The following is a 24,602-nucleotide window of genomic DNA, read 5'->3' as shown; positions in this document are numbered from 1 at the left end:
TTGGTGAATCCAACACGAACGCTGCTGACGTGACTGGGAGTGCCGATGACATGCCTTGTACCGACAGGTTTCCCACAGACGGCACCAATTATCGAGGGTACTCCTCGGCAATGCCCTCCGTTTGGGGCTTAGGGTAGATGGAATCCTGTAGGCTGACACGAGACATCCGTTATCAAACAAGCGAGGAGAGCGATTACCCAGGTTCGGGGCCCTCGATGAGGTAAAACCCTTACGTCCTGCCTGTCTGATCTTGATTACTGAAATTATCGGGTTACAATGGGGTAGCCGAAGGCTTCGACTACGATCTCGTCGAGAGGCTAAGTTCTACAATGACCTAGCTCTAGACTTGCGGTGGTTATGGCTATGATGATTGTGTGTCCCTCGGCAGACCCTCTCCTGGCCCTTATATTAGAGCTAGGTCTCGAGAGTTCTATCTGGGCCCGACTGGTCGACAAAGAGTTCTACATCTAAGCTTTTCTTGTTTCTTCGTCTTCTTGCCTTGCTCGTCAAGACTCATTCCTTGGAACCGACATAGCGGCCCACCTTGGTCGATGGATGTTCTTTATGGGCCCCTGGTTGGGCCGTAAGAAGTAGCGCAATACTAGTTACCCGAAGGGTAATGCCCACATCACTCATGGTGGATTTAACCATGTACTTTTCTAAAACTCATGGTGGATTTAACCATGTGACTTTTCTAAAACTCATGGTGGATTTAACCATGTGACTTTTCTGAAACTCATGGTGGATTTAACCATGAGACTGTTCAAGATATATTTTCAAGAATTACAAAATGTTTTATTTTGAAAAACGTAGGATAAATTGGCTTTATGCAAATTAGCCCAAGACTTCACAAGCCAAATATCATGTAGTTAGTCTTTTCACAATAGCCACCAAATAAGTGTCGTTTGCCAAGTAATCATTGTACCGACCTCTATTCGTGGGGCTGCATATTCAAACGTGCAGGTCTTTCTGAGAAGGAGTTGCATGTGGCACATGAAGATGATGAAGATTCATTGATGATTTATTTCCGCGGCGTTTGCTTTGAACTATTTATTTGAGCTAGTCCATGTGACTATGCAAGTTGTAAGGTTTTATTACTTATCAATTGGATCAATGTTGTAGTGATTTGATACTATTGCAATAATTACTATATTTTGTAATGTATGTGCTATTAGTGATTCCGAAAATAGCACGTTACATAGGTGCCTTAACTTTATTTAAAGATATTTAAAGGTAGGGTGCTACAACACCCTCACATATAATGGATGCTAAAAGACATAAATAACGTTAAATGAGGTTATTCCTGCTGCCAACATAAGGTGGCGGCTCCTCTACAAGTAAAGGACTACTCTCTTACCTGAAACAAAAGGGGCAACGCTCTAGAAAGCCAAATACATCACCTGGAAAAGCTTAGCTAGGCACAACCTCATGCTTTGCTTAATCCAATTCAATTAGTCTTTTGATACTTCATTTCTTAAGCTGGAATAAATTAATCATCGCAGAATTTGAAACATGTGTTTGAGAGAAGTATTTTCAGGTCAGAACGTATCTGGTGAAACATGTCAATCTATGCACCAACTGCACCCATGGTTTGCGAGCCTTTGGATGGAAAATGAGGGTGCCGGATCAAACAACAAGGTGGACTACTGGTAGATTTTACAAAGCGAACCTTTTAGTGTTGTCAAATTGCACGAAAAAACTTCTTAATCCCATTGTTTCCTCTTGTCTCTTGTGTACCGCTACAGGTTAGGATCCATTGCTAAGACATCGGTGTTCCTCGTATGTCGTCCCATCCTTCTGCTTCCCTCAAACAAAACCAAGTCTACTTCAATAAATCTAAGAGGTGTGCTTTGGTGCCCCCCTCCACTTCCATCACCATCAAAGTTGAATATATAAGTTAGATCACGAAAGGGTATCGGCAGATCTGACCGTCCACAGGAGGCCAAAATTTGCAAAGGGAGGACACTGAAGCAAAACCCTAAATCTAATTATCTCATGAGCTTGGAGCTCCCATGAAAATTCTAAGAACTAATGAGATCCCAATCCCAATACCATCTGACACAATCTCCTTATCTCGAGACCACAATATCCGAGCAGAGATCTCCAATCCGGAAATTATTTGCACGGAGAATAATAAGATATAGAGAGAAACTTGGATCACCCGAGAGCTCCCGTATGCTATATAGGACACAATTTTTTTTACATAAAGAGAGTATATTAATATCATGAATATACTAATTACACATAGCGTCTAGAACAACGCCATAACCTAACGGTAGTACAGATGTACACATCCAAAAAAGAAGAAGCTAAAAAGGGAAAAGTCCCGCTATAGTATTCCTATCCTTACAGCAGCAACACAAACACCACCATAATAATACCTAAAGTCTGAGTTCTCCAAAAGCGGCACCTCTAAGAAGGAAGTAGTATACAAGCGCCGTCGTCGCTCGATCATAGATCTTTGGTTTCCACCCTGAAGAAAGGGCCCGCTCTCAAAAAAATTCCTTCAACAGAGTCATTGCCGGACACTACCAGTTAAGGCCAGACCTTGGATTTTCACCCTGAAAGGTAGGCCATTGAAATTCTCTTGTGTTGACGCTCCCACCCGCATGTCGCTTCTATGAAGCCCGAAACACCAAGCAAGTTCACCATCTACGCAAAGCCTCGAAACACCAGCACTAGTCCTCAAAACTTTTCTTACATGCCATTCTCTGCCTCTGACATCACCATGGAACCAAAAAGACGTGACCCATGATGGCAATAGATAGCAGAGCTTCACGCCGCTCCCTCCTCAACGGTCAAAATAAACATGTGAATGCACGACCGAATCCCATCCGATCCACTCCAGGCATGAGTCGTCCAACAGAGTTCGCCGTCGAAGCCTTCTGAAACTCGACACTCTAGGCAGATCTCAAGGAGGACAAGCATCCAATAGATTTTCGTATTGACGCGAGAGGAACCCAAGGACCACAACCTTTATTTTTCGATGCAGATGAACATGCCCCGAGTTGCCATGCGCCACCTAGCGACGACAAAGGAGGTTCAGAACCTCTACATCACAGTAGGTCACTAGTGACATATGAGCAACGCGGTGCACACCGTTGCCGCACATCCATCCATCCATCCATCACTCACACGGCCGACATGGTACGTGCAACAGCCGCGACCGGCGCGACCCAGATCAAGTCAGCACGCTACCTAGATAGGGCCCACCTAGACGGTCATCGACGATCGCCACTCTGCCACATCATGTCGCCATCCCATTGCACATCTCCGTCGCCGAGAGTGCAACCACTCGATGCACACCCCAGACCTCCACCTTTGGCGACTGGGTGCCGCAAACACTGCTGGTGCAACATGCTAGAAGGGAGAGAGACCAGCTGACTTGTGGAGAGACATGACAAGATCTGTAGTGGAGAATTTGCTTTCAAAGACATAAGACGGCCCAAGCATACCACCTTCTACCTGAACCATGTCCCTTCGATTTATATCCAAAGGCCCAAAAATATTGTTGTGCATCTGGTGAATGAATTGAGTTGTTTCATTGGATATGTTCTCATCTTTCTTGGTAGGACGGGAGCCGTACTCAAATTTTGATCATACTTCGCTTGGTTTTGAGGCTATGTGACGAGGGTGCTCCCCGGCAATGCCCACCATGAGGGGATTAGGGTTGACGGAATCCTGCAGGCTGACACGAGACATCGGATACCAAACAAACGAGAAGAGATATTTACCCAGATTCGGGGCCCTCGATGAGGTAAACCCTTACTTCCTGCTTGTCTGATCTTGAATATCGAATATATCGGGTTACAATGGGGTAGCCGATAGGCTATGGTAATGGTCTCGCCGAGAGGCTAAGATTCTAGGGTTCTACCTCTCGTCTTGCGGTGAATCTACGTGTTAAAGTTGTGTCTCGGCAGACCCTCTCCTGGCCTTTATATAGCAGGTCCCGAGAGTTCTGTCAGGACTCGACTAGGTTACAAAGAGATCTATTCTAATATTTCCTTGTATAACGTCTTCTTGCCTTGTTCATCAAGAATCCTTCTTTTGATGAGTCTTCTTCACTGGAACCGACGTATATGTCCACTTTGGTTGTTGGGCAATCTTTATGAACCCCTGGTTGGACCAAAGAAGGTAGTCAAATGTTGTTGAGGATAATGCCGACATCATTATGTGTGCACTTGTTACTCAAATCAATTCACCCGATTCCGTTCAAGATGAATCTTGTGATTGTTTGACACTCGTCTAACACTGCAATAATGCACTGATTTCTATCATCAGGTGAAGACAGTGGTAAAGCCAACGTATACGGATGTAAGGCTCCTCATGACTGGCGGTAACTTTTGCTCCCTTAGTTTTGTGAATCCGTCCATATGGATCCTTTTCAAATTCCCATAGAAAACATCATCGAGAACAAGCATGATTAGTTCAGATAATGAGATGCCAACATCGGCTTCCTATGAAAATAAAGGTGCCAACACAAGCCAAGTGTCGATGAATAAGATTCAGTGAACCAAACCGTTTTGGAGAAGATTCAGTGAACCAAGACAGGTCGTCATCCTTGATCGGTGTTTATGAAGTATTTGTGTTCGCATCATGAAGTATATACTACGTCCGTCACAGTTCATAGGGCTTGCGCATATCCCTAGATTATCAATTTCACCAACATAATATTATTTATATAATATAAAAATTGTATTATTAGAAAGTAGAACATCTAAACTTCTAATGATATATACTTGTAATACATATGTTATACTATCATCGTTAAATTTACAACCTAGGAACACGGGTAAGCCCTGTGAACTGGGACGGAGCACTAGATAGATTTCTTCAACCAAACAGAAGGGACAAAGGAGACTAGGAGAGACTGTGCAAAATGCATGGGATGCTTTATGATTGGCTCCTGCGACGCCGGGGGCAGATCGTGCTACACGTAGGCGCCAGATCATGCCGGAGTTGACATCTTGGTTTCCTGACGAGTAAAATAACTCGGGCATACATCCCGCATTTCAGTTCGACAGGTAAACCTGCGTGCGATTTGAAAACAACGCCTGGTTAAAGAAAACAAAAACTGATGGAAAACAACGCCTTGTTAGTTTTACTACGTCTCATGTGTCCTCTCTGCAGTTTGATTAATTTGGCTTAGCTCCAGACAAATAGGTGTCGAATTTGTCACAGGCATGGGAGAAGATTTTGATAATTTTAATTCGGATTTGACCTGGCATTGATTGGCTTTGAGGCTACGTGCGTATCAGTGCCGCTACCACAAGCCATTCGAAGTCAAATTTGATTTGAAATATTATCTTGGCGTGGGTGAGACAATCATCAAAACCTGGCGTATTTTTGCAGCCGACCGTGTACGTGAAGAACTCTGAAACGTGAAGAACGAGTTTCAAAATTCGAATGCCACTGGCATACAACCTGCATGCTGATGTCGGGACGATGTGAAAACTACACCAGGTTATTTTTTACCAGCTCTCCTCTGTCGTGTTTTGGTTTGGCCTAGCTCCATGGCAAATAGGTGTCGAATTTGTCGTGGCCAGAGCGAGAATTTTGGGATACTTTAATTCAAATTTGACCTGACCTTGCTTGGCTGTGCCTGTGAGGCTACGACGTGCATGTGTACCATTGCTGCTGCCACAAGCAACTTGAAGTCAAATTTGAATTGAAATATCATTATGCGGTTCAATCATTCAAAGCTTGCGTATTTTTGCAACCGACCGAGAACGTGTACAACTCTGAACTGAGAGTAACACATTCAAATTTGAATGCCATGTTTCGTCATGGTGTGCCATATTCAAATTTTCTTCAGAGGAGGGGGAGCATGGGCTTGATGTTAACGACTTTTTAGGTCCTCTCAGCAGCCCGTTTAAGAAACTAGCCATCCAGCCAATCCACAGCCATGAAAGCGAACCACGCCTGCTTGCGGCCCAAGCCCACAATTACAAAATTAGTTAAGATAAGCTGATTTTTCTACCAAAATACAGTTTAGTAGTAACTGAATTATCCACTTGGCTACTGACCTCGTCACCTGGCGAATTTTCTTCGTTCAACGATTCGTTAGAAATTCCAGATTTCCAGTAGCATCATGAGCCCACACATTCGAGGTCAGCAGCTTTGCCCTGGGCTGGCTCCGCCAGCCTATAAATCCGCCAATGCTCGAACAACTTTCTTGCACAAAACCTCAGCCATCTGGTGACCCAGCCGCGACCCAAAAGCTCTCTCAGTACTGGTCGGAAATCCGGTCGCGCTAGCTAGTTCCCAATGGCGGCGGCCACTCGCACCCTCTTCCTCTCATGCTTCCACAGCAGTGGCTCCGAGATGAGCCGCCAACTCTCGCTCCGCTCACGGTACCCGTCGATGCCGCGGCTCCCGAGGGCGGCCGTCGGCGTCGAGGTTGGCGATGACGGAGGAAGCGGGGCCGATCTGGAGGCCGCCGCGGGGGGATCGAGTATTAATGTGGCGGAGGAGGAAAAGGTGGCGGTGTTCGCGGTGACCGGGATGACGTGCACCGCGTGCGCCGGCTCCGTGGAGAAGGCCGTCAAGCGGCTCCCCGGCATCCAGGAGGCCGCCGTCGACGTCCTCGGCGGCCGCGCGCAGGTCGCCTTCTACCCGGCATCAGTCTCGGTGAGCATCCATCGCCTACTCTAATTCTGCGACTTGGCTCGCATTTGCTGGGCCCTCTACTTATTATTTTTTTTCCCTTGTTGGTCGCTGTTTCCAGATGATCATAGATTGGTTCGGGTAGTTTTGTGCGTACATACTTGCATATGATTATTTTGAGATTCTTTGACTGTAATTTTGTACTGCTGTACTTGCTGAAGGGGCGAGGAAGAATTTCTTCAGAGAGCCCACTCTCTAATAACAAGAGAAACCCCCAAACCCATATATCTCCAAGACGTTTCTTTTTTGTTCATGGGAGTATGGAAAACTTACTTTAAAATGGTTTTAAAAAATAACTAATTTTTGAGCATGCACATATTTGTCTCTTTGACATGTCCTGAAACTTTTTATGTAGTGTCGTAGTAAAAAAAAAGGAAAAATTATCTCATGAAAAGTCATTTTGTGCCACCGAAATTTGTCTTTTACACATCTTGTAAATTTTTTTTTTCATTAAACCTTTATGTAATGTATATTTTGACATTTAAAAATATGTTTCTCCTAATGAGAGCATCTACATGGACTTGCCAAAGTGGATTTCTGTAGATCTAGCTATCACACACATCTACATGCCCATCTTCATCCGTGCTCGCTTGATATCACGATAGACACATACAACGGCGGAACTAGCCCAAAAAAGTTGGGCGGGCCAATACATTGAACCTGGGTAAAATGGGCTGTTATTGGGCCAAAAATTACAGATATATAGGCTAAAACTTCCTGGGCTGGGCGGGCCATGGCCCGGTTTTGCCCCAACATAGATCCGCCAGTGGACACATATAGGGAAGATGTTGAGCTACCCGGGGTTTAATAATCTGATTTTTTAAGTTTGACTTTTGGATGTTGACACTTCAAGGATTTTTGGGTGTCTATGCTCCGAATCTACGCAACTGGAACGACACAACTAGAAAAGAATTTAACCAATTTTCCGCCTTCAAAAGAACAAACTCTGATATACTCATAATTAAAAAAATGAAGACAAATTTAAGAAATCAAACATTCATTTTAGAACCAAGACTTTTTCCATTTCCGACTTAAACCTTTTTAAATATATTTTCTAGAATAACAATTTCCTATCTTGTTTCAGAAATTTTTATATGTTAGGGTCAGGTTTCTAACATTTTTATAAGACTTATTTTTAAAGAGCCACTACCAATTCATAATTTCCGTTAAAATGGTCTGTTCTCTAATATTTTGGTTTGAAAGTCAAGGAATTAGTTATTTGGGTGCTGAAGTTGAGTGATTTATTAGACTTTGGCTATAGTACAGTACAACCAAGGGACCAAAATTGTAGATATCCGGATGAAACAAATGATGTCCTTCACATAAAAAATTCTAGAAAAATATACCTATAAGTTTTGGGGAAGAGACATAACCCACAACCTATGATGAACTTTGAGGTTAGTTTCAACTAGTGAAAATATAATCATAATCACACGCACAAGTAATACAAAGACTTGCATGAAAACCTCCTCAACTTGAGAAGGAAAAAAACCCTGGTTGTGGACCACCAACCAATACAAACTGGTTTCACTATGAGAAATTTGAGTATAAAGTCTTCTATAGAACCTCTAGATGTTAAGAACACATTTTTGATAACATCAAATTATAGATATCATAGATTGTTGCCCTTTTCTTAATTAGGCAGCCGGTCTCAAACCATAGATCCAAGGAACACCAAACTTACCATACAAGTAGGTATATGTGTTCTCTACGTATTCACCAAGTTTGAGCTCAATCAAACATTCGCTTACCAAAACTGCATGTACAGAAACAACAACCATCAAAACTGACAAAAAAAACTCTCTAAAATATCATATTTTACTGATCCAAACCTCAAACTAGCTAACCAGATTGAAGTACTCAAGGTAATATACAAGGCCATCAAGTTTGGAGCCTGTCCAATTACACTTGATCCTTCAATCACCAGTTTAAAGACAACTTGGTCAGTAATTACCAATTTGAACAAAAATGACATCTCCTTATTCTTCTTCATCACGTCTCATTGGGTTGTGGTGTTCTTGTGTGTTACTCCACAATAAAAACCATGCTCTAGGTTTTCTTTGCTCTTCTCTCTCAAAGAGGCAGCTAAGCAGTTGGATGCAAATTGCAACTAGTGGTTCACACGTGTCGAACTTTAAGAGTTGAAGTTGGGCTACCAACACACCTTCATATGGACATGGACTAAGAAAACTTTTGCAGGTCCTAAGTATATATGTAATGTAAATTTAGATGGAAAAATATAGGTTTCGTGGCCTGTGTGAAAAAAAAAAACAAATTTGGTGCTTCCAAAATTGCTTTTCGAGAAGACCCTTTTTTATTTTTCTTTCTTTTCACCGATGACACGACATATGTGCTTTCATGAAACTTCACACCAAGATCGAAGGGACCAACACATACTTCTTCTAGAAGAAAATTTATTATTTTTATTCTTTAATTAGGAATACTTTATAAGATCTTAATGTTCATTTGGGAGCATATGGTCCTCCGAGTCAAAACACCACCCCAAAAGGGGAGTACCTTTTTCAATTATGTTGTTGGTAGGTTGCTCGATCAAAGTCATTGTATGAACTTCCTTTAGGCTTTGTCTTAATAGGATGAACTTGCATGAGTGTGTGGTGCTACACGCCTACACCTACATGTACAATACAGAAAAGAAGAAGAAACTATTCACATCATGCCATACTTCACTGAGAGATGTTTTTGTTCGTAGGTTTTTGTTGATCATGTAGTAAGTAGTAAAAAGATCTTCAAATTATACCCGTCCAAATTTAATACTCTCCTCGGCTTAAATACTTGTCACAGATTTAATGAATCTAGAAAAAAATTAGCCTACATATTGCCCAAAATCCGCGACACAAATACTTAGGCCAGAGGTTAGCACCGATAGTCAACATTGTTTACGAGTTGCCAAGTTGTTATTATTCTGCACTCTGAAAGGTGTTGTACTACATGTAGTACTGCATCTGTGTTGCAGTTTGATGATCAATCAACCTAAAATCGGCCATACCGGAATTCCCCACCTGCCTACGTTTACTGGCGTGTAGCATATTCTAATCCGACGATGCAGCCACTACCGGCACACTCCCTTTGCTTTAACGGCGCTCCCACACAATCTCGTCGTTCCCGGGAAAAAGATGCCCACGCGATCGGCGCTCTTGATCGCCCTATAAATCCGCCAATGTTTAAACCACACTCAAACCACGCCTTCACAAACCATCGCCGGCGGCTCCGGCGATCCACCTCGATCGGAATTCCGGTACACGGGAACCCTCGCTCCCTAGTACCGTAGCTGCGGGGAGCTCGCGCCGCCAATGGCGGCGGCCTCCCGGTCCCTCTTCCTCGCCTGCCTCCGCGGCGGCGGTGGATCCTCCGAGGCGAGCGGGCCCCTGGTGCTTCGGCCGCGGTACCCGTCCATGCCGCGGCGGACCAAGGCGGCCGCGGTCGCCGGCGATCTGGAGGCCGCGGCGTGGGCGGCCGAGGAGGAGGAGAAGGTGGCGGTGTTCGAAGTGTCCGGCATGACGTGCGCCGCGTGCGCCGGCTCGGTGGAGAAGGCCGTCAAGCGGCTCCACGGTATCCACGACGCCGCCGTTGACGTCCTCGGCTGCCGCGCGCAGGTCGCCTTCTACCCGGCATTCGTCTCGGTGAGCATCAGGGCACCCTGGTTTTCTGGCCGTTCTTCGCACCCGCTAACCCTGATTCAGATGCTTTGTGTCTATGATTATCCCGAGGGGTTTTTTAGCGAAAACTTTGGACATAGTTCGTTGTCATGCAGTTGGAGATGAGTGCAAACGGTTCATCCCGTCAGGCGTGGTGTGTGCTTATACGTAAAGCTAGGCACACGTATGGGGCGTTTAGCTTTTAGGATGTCGTGATCTCACAAATTTAAAGTGGATGTTCCTAGCGTTGGCAACTTTATGTGGAGTATAGAAGCAAATGTATAACTGTACAACCACTTTGGGGGATTTAGGTAGCATGTCTGAAGAAGCCTTCCCTGTGGGAGAACCCAATGTCACACCCTTTGGCGATCAATGTTTGAGAGGTTTGCTATGGTGCCCAGCAGTTATAGTATGTTCTTCTGCAAAATGTAGAGTGCATATGGGAAACTACTTTCAGTTCATTGCCCCGACTTTGCTTTCCAAATGTGGAAGGCAAAATTCGGAAGTGCGCCAAGCAGCACCTTAATCTCAGAAATATGTGAATTCACACACACAAAAAAGTCAGAAATATGTGTACCTGCTCTCCTCCAACTGCTAAAATCGTGCTGAACAACCAAAGGTGGTGTAGAGCTTCATGTCACCTTAATTTGTTTCGTTTTGAGTCGAAAAATGTTGAAACAGGGAGACGGGTTTGTCAAAAGTTTATTTTCTTTATTAGCTTTCTTGTGGTTTAGAAGGTTACAGGTAGGCAACTTTGCTTATGATGTACAAGTGCTAACTACTTTATGTGTCCTTAAAACATCGACAGGTCTATTTGGGATATCACACGCTCCGTTGTAAATACCGTGACGTGCGCAAGCACACTTGCTCATTATAAAGCTTGATTTGGAAAAGATAGATTGATGGTTCCTACTTATTGTTCGTGTTTACAAGTTTTCAACTACAAGTGCAGATAAGTTTGCTTGTTAGGCGGAAATTAGAAAGAAATGGCACACAAACTTATATTTCCAAAGCCATTTTCAATTGGCCTGATACTACAACAGACTTTCAAAGTTTCTTGAACTAAAGCTTATGGCGTACTCTGTAGATCGTTAGCCTTAGGCGTATTCCAACAATACTTTTACTTAGATATTTTGAACTTGTGAACCTTGTTATACTTGGCTGAATTTAATTTTCTTCTAATACAAATCAAGACACATTTTTGGTGCGTATTCAAGTTTTGTTGCTGAAGTAATAGAACCTGGTTGCATCATGGTCATATGGACGACAGTTGAATTAAAGTTGCAGAGATTCACGTTTGTAACGGAGTGCTAATACATCCTCCTTTTTGAATTTACGCCTCCCTGTCTGGTGCACAGTTCATCCCTTTTCCTGGTTCAGTGCATTTTGTTGTGTAGCTTGAAATTTTTTCATCTCTTAATTTGATGTTCCACCCAACAGACTTGAGCATATGGTCAACTGATTATTAAATTTTTAGGCTGGAACATGTTGTCTTATTCTGGAACAATTTGCCACTCATGTTTCTCAACTCATAATTTACTTTCTAACATCAGTGGAGCATTTGAGGTCTAATCTTGTCCCACCATTGTTATCTCGGATTATCTTTTGAGAAAGAAGTGTTATCTTTGAAAACAAGAAGTACCTACCCCTTTTCATCAGTATTGTGAGATTTGTTGGAACGATAGGGGCACTTTTTCTATTACTGGAAGTCATTTTCCTGCAGTATAAGTGCACTTTCTAGTTGAATGGCAAGAGATTCTTCATTTGATCAAAATTTTAGGATCTGAAAATACTCATCCCTATTTCAACATGATGGCTGCTTGCTCAGACTTTCTTTTTGGATGTCACCTATTGTTTGGCTGATGTCATTTCTTGCTGCATCTAGTAACTTTAATCAGTAATAGCTAGAAGATAGTGTGTATTGGATATAGCCGTTCCATCTAGTGATAAAGTATAGCGAATAAGAGATTGAGACACGCCAACCTCGATGATTCTTCACTACACGGAAAGGTCAATTTAGACATTAGATAGTTATAAGTAACCGTAAAAACTCACCTAGCTAGGGCCTCACACAGTGATTTGACTCTCTCAGCCATCTGATCGGATGGTTAAGGGTCTGGATTTGTTGGCACTATCATTACGCATTGATCCTCAATTCTTTCTCCTGGATACTTCCGCTGCTTGCTTGCTTTATATACCATGTACTTTTCTTCTCCACTGAGAAGGGTGTTATCGCCAATGATCCTTTAAAAAAGCTATATATACTAAAAAAAATACATATCCTGCGCATTGTCTGAAAATTTCAATTATTCACAGATATATAGGCCGTACCTGTTTAAACTGATCAGAAAAAAATCTAATTGTGTGAAAATTTCATGCTCATTTGGTTTAATGAATTTTATCAATTTTATGTAGTACACCTGAAACTTTTTTATGTTCTTCCATTAGTTTCACTTCATGCTCAAGAGTCCGTGTCTATGTTATTTCATCGTTTTATTTGGATACTGGAGTTCATGGATGACTTCTTTTTCAGGAGGAGAAAATTAGGGAAACCATTGAAGATGCTGGATTTGGAGCTAAATTAATTGACGAGGAGGTTAAAGAAAAAAACATTCTAGTATGCAGGCTGCACATAAAAGGAATGACCTGCACGTCTTGTACAAGTACAGTTGAATCTGCCTTGCAAGTTATTCCAGGCGTTCAGAGAGCTTCCGTTGCATTGGCTACTGAAGAGGCAGAAATCCGTTATGATCGCAGGGTTGTTACTGCTACCCAGCTAGTCCACGCAGTTGAAGAATCAGGCTTTGAAGCGATACTGGTCACCACAGGAGAAGATCGGAGCAGGATAGACCTCAAAGTGGATGGCATTCTCGACGAGAGAACAGTAGCGCTAGTGAAAAGTTCTGTTCAAGCTCTTCCTGGAGTAGAAGACATAAAAATTGACACTGAGCTCCAAAAGATCACCATCTCATACAAACCTGACCAGACAGGCCCCCGGGACCTTATTGAATTCATCGAGTCAGCTGCATCTGGTCATATTGCTGTATCAATATATCCGGAAGCCGATGGAAGAGAGCAGCATAGAAATGTGGAAATAAATCGGTACAAAAAGTCTTTCTTTTGGAGCTTAATGTTCACAATTCCAGTCTTCCTAACCTCCATGGTGTTCATGTACATCCCAGTGCTGAAGGATGGATTGGACAAAAAGGTTATCAACATGATGGGCATTGGTGAGCTATTGCGTTGGATTTTATCGACACCGGTCCAGTTTGTAATTGGCCGCAAGTTCTATACCGGTGCTTACAAGGCGATCCGCCATGGCTCGCCAAACATGGATGTGCTCATTGCTCTAGGGACCAACACAGCTTACTTTTACTCTGTTTACTCAGTTCTCCGAGCTGCCACTTCTGAGACTTATATGGCAACTGATTTTTTCGAGACAAGTTCCATGCTCATATCATTTATCATGCTTGGAAAGTACCTTGAGATATTGGCAAAAGGAAAGACCTCTGAAGCTATTGCCAAGCTGATGGATCTTGCACCAGCAACTGCAACTGTGCTAACGTATGACCACGAAGGGAATGTTGCAAGTGAGAAAGAGATCGACGGTCGGTTGATTCAGAAAAATGATGTGATTAAGGTCATTCCAGGTGGGAAAGTTGCTTCTGATGGATTTGTTATCTGGGGCCAGAGCCATGTGAATGAAAGCATGATCACCGGAGAATCACGGCCTGTGGCAAAGAAGAAGGGTGACACGGTGATTGGAGGGACGGTGAATGAGAATGGTGTGCTCCATGTCCGGGCAACATTTGTTGGATCAGAGAGTGCCCTGGCACAGATCGTAAGGCTAGTAGAGTCAGCACAGATGGCAAAAGCTCCTGTACAGAAGTTTGCTGATCAGATATCTAAAGTCTTTGTCCCCCTGGTGAGTTCAGTTACATTATTTGTGTGATGATCTCAGATACCATGTGTTAATCCAATAACGGTGTATCTTTATCAGTGTTTTTAACAATTTATTTCATGCTTGTAGGTCATTTTTCTTTCTTTGCTCACTTGGCTTTCATGGTTCTTAGCTGGGAGGTTCCATAGCTATCCTAGCTCGTGGATACCATCTTCCATGGATAGCTTTCAGTTAGCTCTTCAGTTTGGGATATCAGTTATGGTAATCGCCTGTCCTTGCGCCCTAGGGCTCGCAACTCCCACTGCTGTGATGGTTGCAACTGGAGTTGGTGCCTCACAAGGTGTTCTGATCAAGGGTGGGCAAGCTCTGGAGAGTGCGCAGAAGGTCTAAAATTGATTACGCAACTGAAGCCAGTTTGCACACAGTGCTTCAAATTTGTTGACGAACATTATTTTGTATGGCATTTTACAGGTGGACTGCATTGTTTTCGACAAGACAGGAACACTAACGATTGGAAAGCCTATCGTCGTCAATACCAGACTCTTGAAAAACATGGTGTTACGTGAATTCTATGACTATGTTGCAGCAGCAGAGGTGTGCTATCTAACTCTATATACTTTTGTTGTCTTTATAAGTTTATATAGCAGATATTTGTCTGTGTTTTTGGAAGATGCCTTTGTTCAAACTTCATTGTTTTCAGGTCAACAGCGAGCACCCGCTGGGGAAGGCGATAGTGGAGCATGCCAAGAAATTTTATTCGGAGGAAAACCATAGCTGGCCTGAAGCAAGGGATTTCCTTTCGGTCACTGGACACGGCGTCAAGGCAAATATCAATGACAAGAGTGTCATTGTGGGCAACAAGAGCTTTATGTTGTCACTAGGCATCGACATCCCTGTGGAAGCTTCAGAAATCCTGATGGAAGAAGAAGATAACGCGCAGACTGGGATCATCGTGGCTATGGATCAAGAAGTTGTGGGCATAATCGCTGTGTCTGATCCAATAAAACCAAATGCTCATGAAGTGATATCATACCTCAAGTCAATGAAGGTGGAGTGTATAATGGTGACCGGGGACAACTGGGGAACTGCCAAAGCCATCGGCAGAGAGGTTGGCATCGAAAATATCATGGCTGAAGCAAAACCAGAGCACAAGGCTGAGAAGGTGAAGGAACTTCAGGTGAGCTCCTCTTGCTTTATCTCAAAGTGCTATCTATCCTCGCTCTTTTTATCGCTTTCATGCTGCTGTCGTACAGCCATGCACGCATCTACTGACCGCCTTTGAATCCTGATTACTGCAGCTGTCTGGAAAAACAGTAGGGATGGTTGGTGATGGAATCAACGACTCCCCAGCGCTGGTGGCAGCTGACGTCGGGATGGCGATTGGCGCAGGCACCGACGTTGCCATCGAAGCTGCGGACATCGTCCTCATGAAGAGCAACTTGGAGGACGTGATCACTGCCATCGACCTGTCGAGGAAGACCTTCTTCCGCATACGGATGAACTACGTCTGGGCTCTCGGCTACAACATCATGGGCATACCGATCGCTGCTGGGGTGCTGTTCCCGTCAACCCGGTTCCGCCTGCCACCCTGGGTCGCCGGAGCTGCGATGGCGGCGTCCTCCGTCAGTGTCGTCTGCTGGTCCCTGCTGCTGAGGTACTACAAGAGGCCATTGGTTATACAGGAGCGACAGACATAGAAAACTACCATATATACATAGTACTAGCATACAAACTGTAGTTACAATGTTACATGGAATGTAACTCCGTGAACATGGATAACGGCAAGGGCAGCAGTTCTGTAATGTAAATATGCCAGCTGGGATATATTATATATAGTTTTCTTACAAGTTAGGCAGTGTTATTAATTCTTATGTTTCTATTGTGTTATTGCTATATATACACATTTGCTGCGCCCTGCCGCACTACAGGAATGGCGGGATACGCCGACGGCCAAACCCTACGCCGAGGGCTTTTTATCGGGGCCGTCGGCGTACGGCCTCGCCGGGGCAGCGCCGGAAGACGCCCGTCGGCGTACACTTGCCGTCGGCGTAGAGGATGCTACGCCGAGGGCAGCCGTCGGCGTCAACCTGGCCCTCGGCGTAGGCACTAGCGTAGCTGCTGCTCCATCGGCGACGCGACGGCGCGCTCACGGCGTCAGGCTAGACGCCGAGGGCTACCCTCGGCATAGGGCATGGCCCCCCCTATGCCGACGGCCACCCTCGGCATATAGTTTTTTTATTTTTCTTTTTTTCTCTCTCATATTATTTTATATTATGTTTCTATTATTTATTTACTAGTATGAATTATGTAAAGAAAGGTTCTATTTTTTAAGAATTCGACGATGCATTGCATATATGTAGGTCCCACGGGTGACGCTCTTCGCAGACGGGTCAACCGGAGCCACTAGGCTGAACTTCTGCTATCTATCTACATATGTCCTTAAACATTTAGGAAAAATTCCATTGCTAACCCTAACTCCAACCCTAACCCTAACCGAGGCCATTCCCGCCCTAGGGTTTCCCGCTTCTGCGGGCCAACTTTCTATTTTGCGAACATTTTGGTAACCCTAAACCTCACCCGGATCCTATCCCTAACCCTAACCCTAGGGTTAGATCTGCGGGGTCCCCTCCCTAGGGTTTGGCTAACCTTGCATGTGCCCGGCGTTGACGATTTCCACATACATGGGCTAGCACTTGGTAAAATCCAGGATCTGTATGTGCAAACTCCCGGCACGGCTCAAACGGAGCCTATTTTATGGTAAAGTATGCCCAACCTATGGTTTCCATGTACATATGTCCTAAACAAAGCAAAACAAGTAAAAAAGTCCATTGGTAAACCCTCGCACGGAGAAAGCTATAGGGGTAGATCTGCGGGGTCCCCGCCCTAGGGTTTTCCAAGATACAGACCACCGGAGCGTCGGAATCGCTGGAAAACTTGTGTGTGTCCACATGGAATGCACAAAAGTGATTTGAGATGGTTCTATATCCAAGGCTACCCCCCAGGTGTGTCCGGCTTCTCGGACAGGGGGTTCCTACACTTAGGCAGATTCTGCGTGTATAGGGGGGAACTCCCTCGGAGTTGAACCGGAGAGAAACTTGGGATCATATGTGATCATCCTAAATGTTTCCACATGTACCTATGACCTAACCAAGCTCAAATGGAGGCATATGCCCACCGGGGGACCCCCGATGGGATGCAGTCAAAGGGGTAGACCGCGCGGTCAACAGAACTAGGGTTTCGTCGGAAATCGAGCGTCGGATCTAGGGAATGGCCCCAAAACTTGTGTGTGTCCACATGGCATGCACAAAAGTGATTTGAGATGGTTTTATATCCAAGGCTACCCCCCAGGTGTGTCCGGCTTCTCGGACAGGGGGTTCCTACACTTGGGCAGATTCTGCATGTATAGGGGGAACTCCCTCGTACGTGAACCGGAGAGAAACTTGATATCATATGGGATGATTTTTGTTTCCACATGTACCTATGACCTAACCAAGCTCAAATGGAGGCATATGCCCACCGGGGACCCCCGATGGGATGCGATCAAAGGGGTAGACCGCGCGGTCAACGTAACTAGGGTTTCGTCGTAAATCGAGCGTCGGATCTAGGGAATGGCCCCAAAACTTGTGTGTGTCCACATGGAATGCACAAAAGTGATTTGAGATGGTTCTATATCCAAGGCTACCCCCCGAGTGTGTCCGGCTTCTCGGACAGGGGGTTCCTACACTTGGGCGGATTTCGCATATATAGGGGGAACTCCCTCGTACGTGAACCGGAGAGAAACTTGATATCATATGGGATGATTTTTGTTTCCACATGTACCTATGACCTAACCAAGCTCAAATGGAGGCATATGCCCACCGGGGACCCCGATGGGATGCGATCAAAGGGGTAGACCGCGCGGTCAACGTAACTAGGGTTTCGTCGAAATCGAGCGTCGGATCTAGGGAATGGCCCCGGAACTTGTGTGTGTCCACATGGCATGCACAAAAGTGATTTGAGATGGTTCTATATCCAAGGCTACCCCCAGGTGTGTCCGGCTTCTCGGACAGGGGTTCCTACACTTGGGCGGATTCTCGCATGTATAGGGGGAACTCCCTCGTACGTGAACCTGAGAGAAACTTGATATCATATGGGATGATTTTTGTTTCCACATGTACCTATGACCTAACCAAGCTCAAATGGAGGCATATGCCCACCGGGGACCCCGATGGGATGCGAGTCAAAGGGGTAGACCGCGCGGTCAACGTAACTAGGGTTTCATCGGAAATCGAGCATCGGATCTAGGGAATGGCCCCAAAACTTGTGTGTGTCCACATGGAATGCACAAAAGTGATCTGAGATGGTTCTATATCCAAGGCTACCCCTCAGTGTGTCCGGCTTCTCGGACAGGGGGTTACTACACTTGGGCAGATTCCGCATGTATAGGGGGAACTCCCTCGTACGTGAACCGGAGAGAAACTTGATATCATATGGGATGATTTTTGTTTCCACATGTACCTATGACCTAACCAAGCTCAAATGGAGGCATATGCCCACCGGGGACCCCGATGGGATGCGATCAAAGGGGTAGACCGCGCGGTCAACGGAACTAGGGTTTCGTCGGAAATCTAGCGTCGGATCTAGGGAATGGCCCCCGAACTTGTGTGTGTCCACATGGCATGCACAAAATTGATTTGAGATGGTTCTATATCCAAGGCTACCCCAGTGTGTGTCCGGCTTCTCGGACAGGGGGTTACTACACTTGGGCGTATTCGCATGTATAGGTGGAACTCCTCGTACGTGAACCGGAGAGAAACTTGATATCATATGGGATGATTTTTGTTTCCACATGTACCTATGACCTAACCAAGCTCAAATGGAGGCATATGCCCACCGGGGACCCCGATGGGATGCGATCAAAGGGGTAGACCGCGCGGTCAACAGAACTAGGGTTTCATCGGAAATCTAGCGTCAGATCTAGGGAATGGCCCCAGAACTTGTGTGTGTCCACATGGCATGCACAAAAGTGATTTGAGATGGTTCTATATCCAAGGCTACCCCCCCAGGTGTGTCCGGCTTCTCGGACAGGGGGTTCCTACACTTGGGCAGATTCTCGCATGTATAGGGGGAACTCCCTCGTACGTGAACCGGAGAGAAACTTGATATCATATGGGATGATTTTTGTTTCCACATGTACCTATGACCTAACCAAGCTCAAATGGAGGCATATGCCCACCGGGGACCCCCGATGGGATGCAGTCAAAGGGGTAGACCGCGCGGTCAACAGAACTAGGGTTTCGTCGGAAATCTAGCGTCAGATCTAGGGAATGGCCCTAGAACTTGTGTGTGTCCACATGGCATGCACAAAAGTGATTTGAGATCCAAGGCTACCCCCCAGGTGTGTCCGGCTTCTCGGACAGGGGGTTCCTACACTTGGGCAGATTCTGCATATATAGGGGGAACTCCCTCGTACGTGAACCGGAGAGAAACTTGATATCATATGGGATGATTTTTGTTTCCACATGTACCTATGACCTAACCAAGCTCAAATGGAGGCATATGCCCACCGGGGGACCCCCGATGGGATGCAGTCAAAGGGGTAGACCGCGCGGTCAACAGAACTAGGGTTTCGTCGGAAATCTAGCGTCGGATCTAGGGAATGGCCCTAGAACTTGTGTGTGTCCACATGGCATGCACAAAAGTGATTTGAGATGGTTCTATATCCAAGGCTACCCCCCCAGGTGTGTCCGGCTTCTCGGACGGGGGTTCCTACACTTGGGCGGATTCTCGCATATATAGGGGAACTCCCTCGTACGTGAATCGGAGAGAAACTTGATATCATATGGGATGATTTTTGTTTCCACATGTACCTATGACCTAACCAAGCTCAAATGGAGGCATATGCCCACCGGGGACCCCGATGGGATGCGATCAAAGGGGTAGACCGCGCGGTCAACCGTAACTAGGGTTTCGTCGGAAATCTAGCGTCGGATCTAGGGAATGGCCCCCGTAACTTGTGTGTGTCCACATGGCATGCACAAAATTGATTTGAGATGGTTCTATATCCAAGGCTACCCCCAGGTGTGTCCGGCTTCTCGGACGGGGGTTCCTACACTTGGGCAGATTCCCGCATGTATAGGGGGAACTCCTCGTACGTGAACCGGAGAGAAACTTGATATCATATGGGATGATTTTTGTTTCCACATGTACCTATGACCTAACCAAGCTCAAATGGAGGCATATGCCCACCGGGGACCCCGATGGGATGCGATCAAAGGGGTAGACCGCCGATGAAAGGGGTAGATCCGTAGGGCTCCCAGATTAGGGTTTCGTCTACCGGAGGGAATATTGATGTAAGATAGGGTAATTATTGATACTACATGTTCCAATGACCTAACACAACACAAAGTAAGAAAAAAGTCCATGGGTCAACTGTCATCGGAGGTCGGTCAAAGGGGTAGATCTGCGGGGCTACCGGATTAGGGTTTCGTCTATGGGAGAAAATATTAAGTTAAGATGGTAACTTTTTTATGCGCATAGCTTGGGAATGTAGAAGATTAAAACAAATTTGTGTGGACCTATATAAATATATTTTATAATATAATTGACATTAAGAAAATTTAAATAGAAAATAAATTGAAAAAGGAAAAAATTAGGGTTTCATGTATATTAGTATATGTAGTCAGAAAAATAAAAAAGTGAAAAATAAATTTATATGAACCTATTGTTATATATATATTAGTATATGTAGTCAGAAAAATAAATAAGAGAAAAAACAAAAAAAAAGCTATGCCGAGGGTGGCCCTCGGCATATAGCCGGCCCTCGGCATAGAGCGGGCGCGCCAGGCCGGTTTGCTATGTGGTCGAACCAGACCAGCTAGCCGCCAGACCCTAACCCTAAACGCGCCCGCGTGCCCGAGCCCGTGACCGCCGCCGCCGCCTTCCCTGCTCGCCGGCCGCGTGCCCGCCGCCGCCGCCGACCCCGTGCCCGCCGCCGCCCCGACCCCCGACCCCGCCCCGACCCCGTGCCCGCCGCCGCCCCCGACCCCGTGCCCGCCGCCGCCGCCTTCCCCGCCCGCCGGCCGCCTCCACCCCTCCTCCCCGTCGCCGGCCGCCCCGCCTCCCCTCGCCCCACCTCCCCGTCGCCGGCCGCCCCGCCTCCCCGCCCCACCTCCCCGTCGCCGGCCGCCCCGCCTTCCCCTCGCCCCGCCTCCCTGCCTCTCCCTTCCCCGGCCGCCCCGCCCCCCGCCCGCAGCACACCGCGCCCCTCCTCCCCTTCCCCGGCCGCCCCGCCCCGGCCCCCCGCCCCTCCCCTTCCCCGGCCGCCCCGCCCCGGCCACCCTCCTCCCCTGCCCCTCCCCTTCCCCATCGCTGCTGCCACCCTCATCTCTGTAAGTTTTTTTTTCATTTTTTGTAACTTTTATTTGTAGTATTGTATGCTATTTAGAAATAGAAATAGAATGGAAATAGTTTGTGAAATGTGAAATGTTTGTGAAATGTGAAAATAGAAAATGTGTAAATGTGAAATAGAAAATGTGAAAATGTGAAATAGAAAATGTGAAATATAAATACAAATAGAAAATGTGAAATGTGAAATGTGAAATAATTTGAATTTTATTGAATGGAAATAGGTGCTGTCGTGACCGCCGACCTCGTGACCGCCCCGTCGTGACCGCCCCGTCGTGACCGCCGTGTCGTCGTGTCCGCGATTCTCTCCGGTCGCCGAGGGTGAGCTAAAACATCGCCTCCCCTTCTCCGCATTTTCTTATGTCACTAGATTCATTTTCCAAGTCCAGTTGCGTAACCTAGGTGTCACTTCCCGTCCGCGAGCGTTACGCGGATAAATATGCATTAGTGGTCCGCATATTTTGAACCGTAACGCTTGCGGCATTTACGAGACAGTCGGCGGATGCGTAGTTGTCTACGTTTTCCATGTTCTACTCCGGTCCGAGTCAGGATTTCGGCGGCGCCTCCCCGTTGTTCTCCGGATGCACATCCTCTCGGCTTTTTGCCGAGACGTGTATCGGGAGAGCAGCGGGGAGGTGCTGCCGAAATTCTGACTTGGACCGGGGTAGAGCATGGAGAACGTAGCCAACTACGGATCCGGCGGCTGCTAGGAGCCCACCTAGTAGAGATGTAGGTTGATGCATGCGTTTCGCCCGGTAAAATAAATAAAAATATGATGCATTTAATTTCCTATTTGATATAAATGCTATGTCCGTGGTTTGGCTCCCAATAAAGCAGAGGATGGCTGATAATGGATGGATGTACAATGAGCGTGTTAGTGCGACTGAGAAAACAGATGAGTGGACAAGGAAGACCCATTTTCTAGTGAATGAGTTAGCGCGTGGTACAAAGGGGCTGGCTCGGGCACTTTGCCCCCGTGTTCGCTGCGTGAAGCGTCAACGTCGTGGGAAGGATGAAATGTATAGACACCTTCCGCAATATGGGTATATGCATGGGTACGTCACGGAAATCGACTTTGATGAGCGCGAACGTGACAGAGGTGAGGTGATGCGGCAGCGGCTCAATGGCAATGAGTACGATGGAATTAGAGACTTTCTAGATGATCTCGTCCATGCCGATGTCCCGGATTCGCCACCTCCGTAACCGGAGGCGCCGCCGAACCGGAGGCGCCGCCGTAACCGGAGGAACCAGAGCCAACCGCGAAGGCCTTCTATGATATGATTGCCGCGGCTAAGAGGCCTCCGTACGAGGGCGCCGCGATTTCTCGGCTCGATGCCATCTCCCAATGTCTAGCCGACAAGACCCGGTACAACACCACCCGTGAGGGCTTTGAAGCAAGTCTGAAAACAACCGGTAACATGTTGCCCAAAGATCATTGTCCGCCTCAAAGCCCGCACGCGACGAGGAGAATGATGAAGGACCTCAACATGGATTATCAAAGGATAGATCGTTGTCCGAAAGGCTGCGTTCTATTTTGGAGACAAGTATGCGGAGGACAAGTACTGTCCCATCCGTAAGCGGCCTAGGTATGAAGAGGTAACGGGAAAGGATGGTCGGGTGAGGCGATCAAGCACCGCAAAGTCGATTCTTCGATATCTCCCATTCATAAAAAGAATCCAGCGGCTTTACATGCACGAGGAGACAGCCAAACAGATGACGTGGCACAAGTATGGGAAGAGATTCGTGGACGAAAACAAGAAGTTGAAGATGGGACATCCATCCGATGGTACGGCATGGAAGAACTTCGATACAAAACACCCGCTTAAGGCAGCCAGAATTGCGATAGCAACAGATGGTTTCAATCCATATGGTATGTCGACTGCCAATTACAGTTGCTGGCCCGTGTTTGTTATTCCGCTCAATCTCCCTCCCGGAGTCCTAATGACGAGGAAGACCATGTTTCTGTCGCTGATCATTCCAGGCCCTCATTACCCGGGGAAGAATTTGAGTGTCTACATGCAGCCGATTGTGGAAGATTTGAACCACTCTTGGCACCACGGGACATTGACGTACGACCGAGCATCGAAGATTTTAGAACCGTTTGTTCAAGAGGACCTCGGGAACGATGCAGAAACTCGTGGTGAGTCAGTGGTGGATCTAAAGGACATATCTATGCTGGAGAAGTTACTTGAGGCGAATGACAATTATGATGAGCCTCCACCCGTCGACCCTTCAACTTTGTACTCACAAGATAGTGATAGTGATAGTGATCCAGAGAAAGAGAAAGAGACGGAGTATGAGAGTGAGCGTGAGAGCGATGATGGCTGGTGAGGGTCTTTTATTTTTAGTATTTATTTGTCAACATGCTTCTTAATTGCATTGTGCCTTTTATTCTTAGTATCTACATTTTATTATGTCAACCTGCTTCTTAATTGCATTGTGCCTTTTATTCTTAGTATCTTCATATAATATGTCTTTGTGCTTAACTCGTTTTATTCTTCTCAATGCAGGTGACCGAACAATATGAGCAGCGGCAAGGCGGACTCCGAGAGCTTGCTTAAGACGCTCTCGCAGGTGAAGAGGAATATTCCTAGACCACCCACTAGACGGAGTGATCGAGCCCCGGTGCGCAATCCGCGTTACGACGATGGTACCGATGGAGGACGAGGACGAGGAGGACGAGGAGGACGAGGTGGAGGACGAGGAGGACGAGGAGGACGAGGTGGAGGACGAGGTGGCGCCGGGTACACATGGACTTTGACGAGCCACCCTCCGCTCTTGGCGACGTGGCTCCTGAGTTGTTCCTAGAGGGTCCGTCTAGTGGGGAGGTGGAGATGGAGGCAGAGTCTACACACGAGTCGGACTCTAGGGCTGAGTTGGAGGTGATGGAGGATGGGGGTGCGCCGAAGCCCTTGAAGCTTCGTGGAGAAGCTAGAGTCCCCGATGCGAGGAAGGAGCCGAAGACCCATGATGACAAGGCCCTTATCATTCCT

The 24,602-nt window shown here is 46.4% G+C and overlaps 1 protein-coding gene across 1 annotated transcript; it reads left to right on the top strand.

Annotated features, from left to right (window-relative positions):
* Positions 1-10,181: 10,181 nt before the first annotated feature.
* LOC124677421 (copper-transporting ATPase HMA5-like) lies at positions 10,182-15,920 on the top strand. Its single transcript, XM_047213408.1, is given in 8 exon segments — positions 10,182-10,205; positions 10,207-10,231; positions 10,234-10,307; positions 12,856-14,247; positions 14,353-14,607; positions 14,695-14,817; positions 14,924-15,400; positions 15,522-15,920. Coding segments are annotated over 8 exon segments (2,769 nt in total).
* Positions 15,921-24,602: the final 8,682 nt, after the last annotated feature.

This window comes from Lolium rigidum, chromosome 7, assembly GCF_022539505.1.
Source record: "Lolium rigidum isolate FL_2022 chromosome 7, APGP_CSIRO_Lrig_0.1, whole genome shotgun sequence".
Classification (NCBI taxonomy): domain Eukaryota; kingdom Viridiplantae; phylum Streptophyta; class Magnoliopsida; order Poales; family Poaceae; genus Lolium; species Lolium rigidum.
Note: the sequence above shows the minus strand (reverse complement) of the source record. Positions and strands in the feature narration are given on the sequence as shown.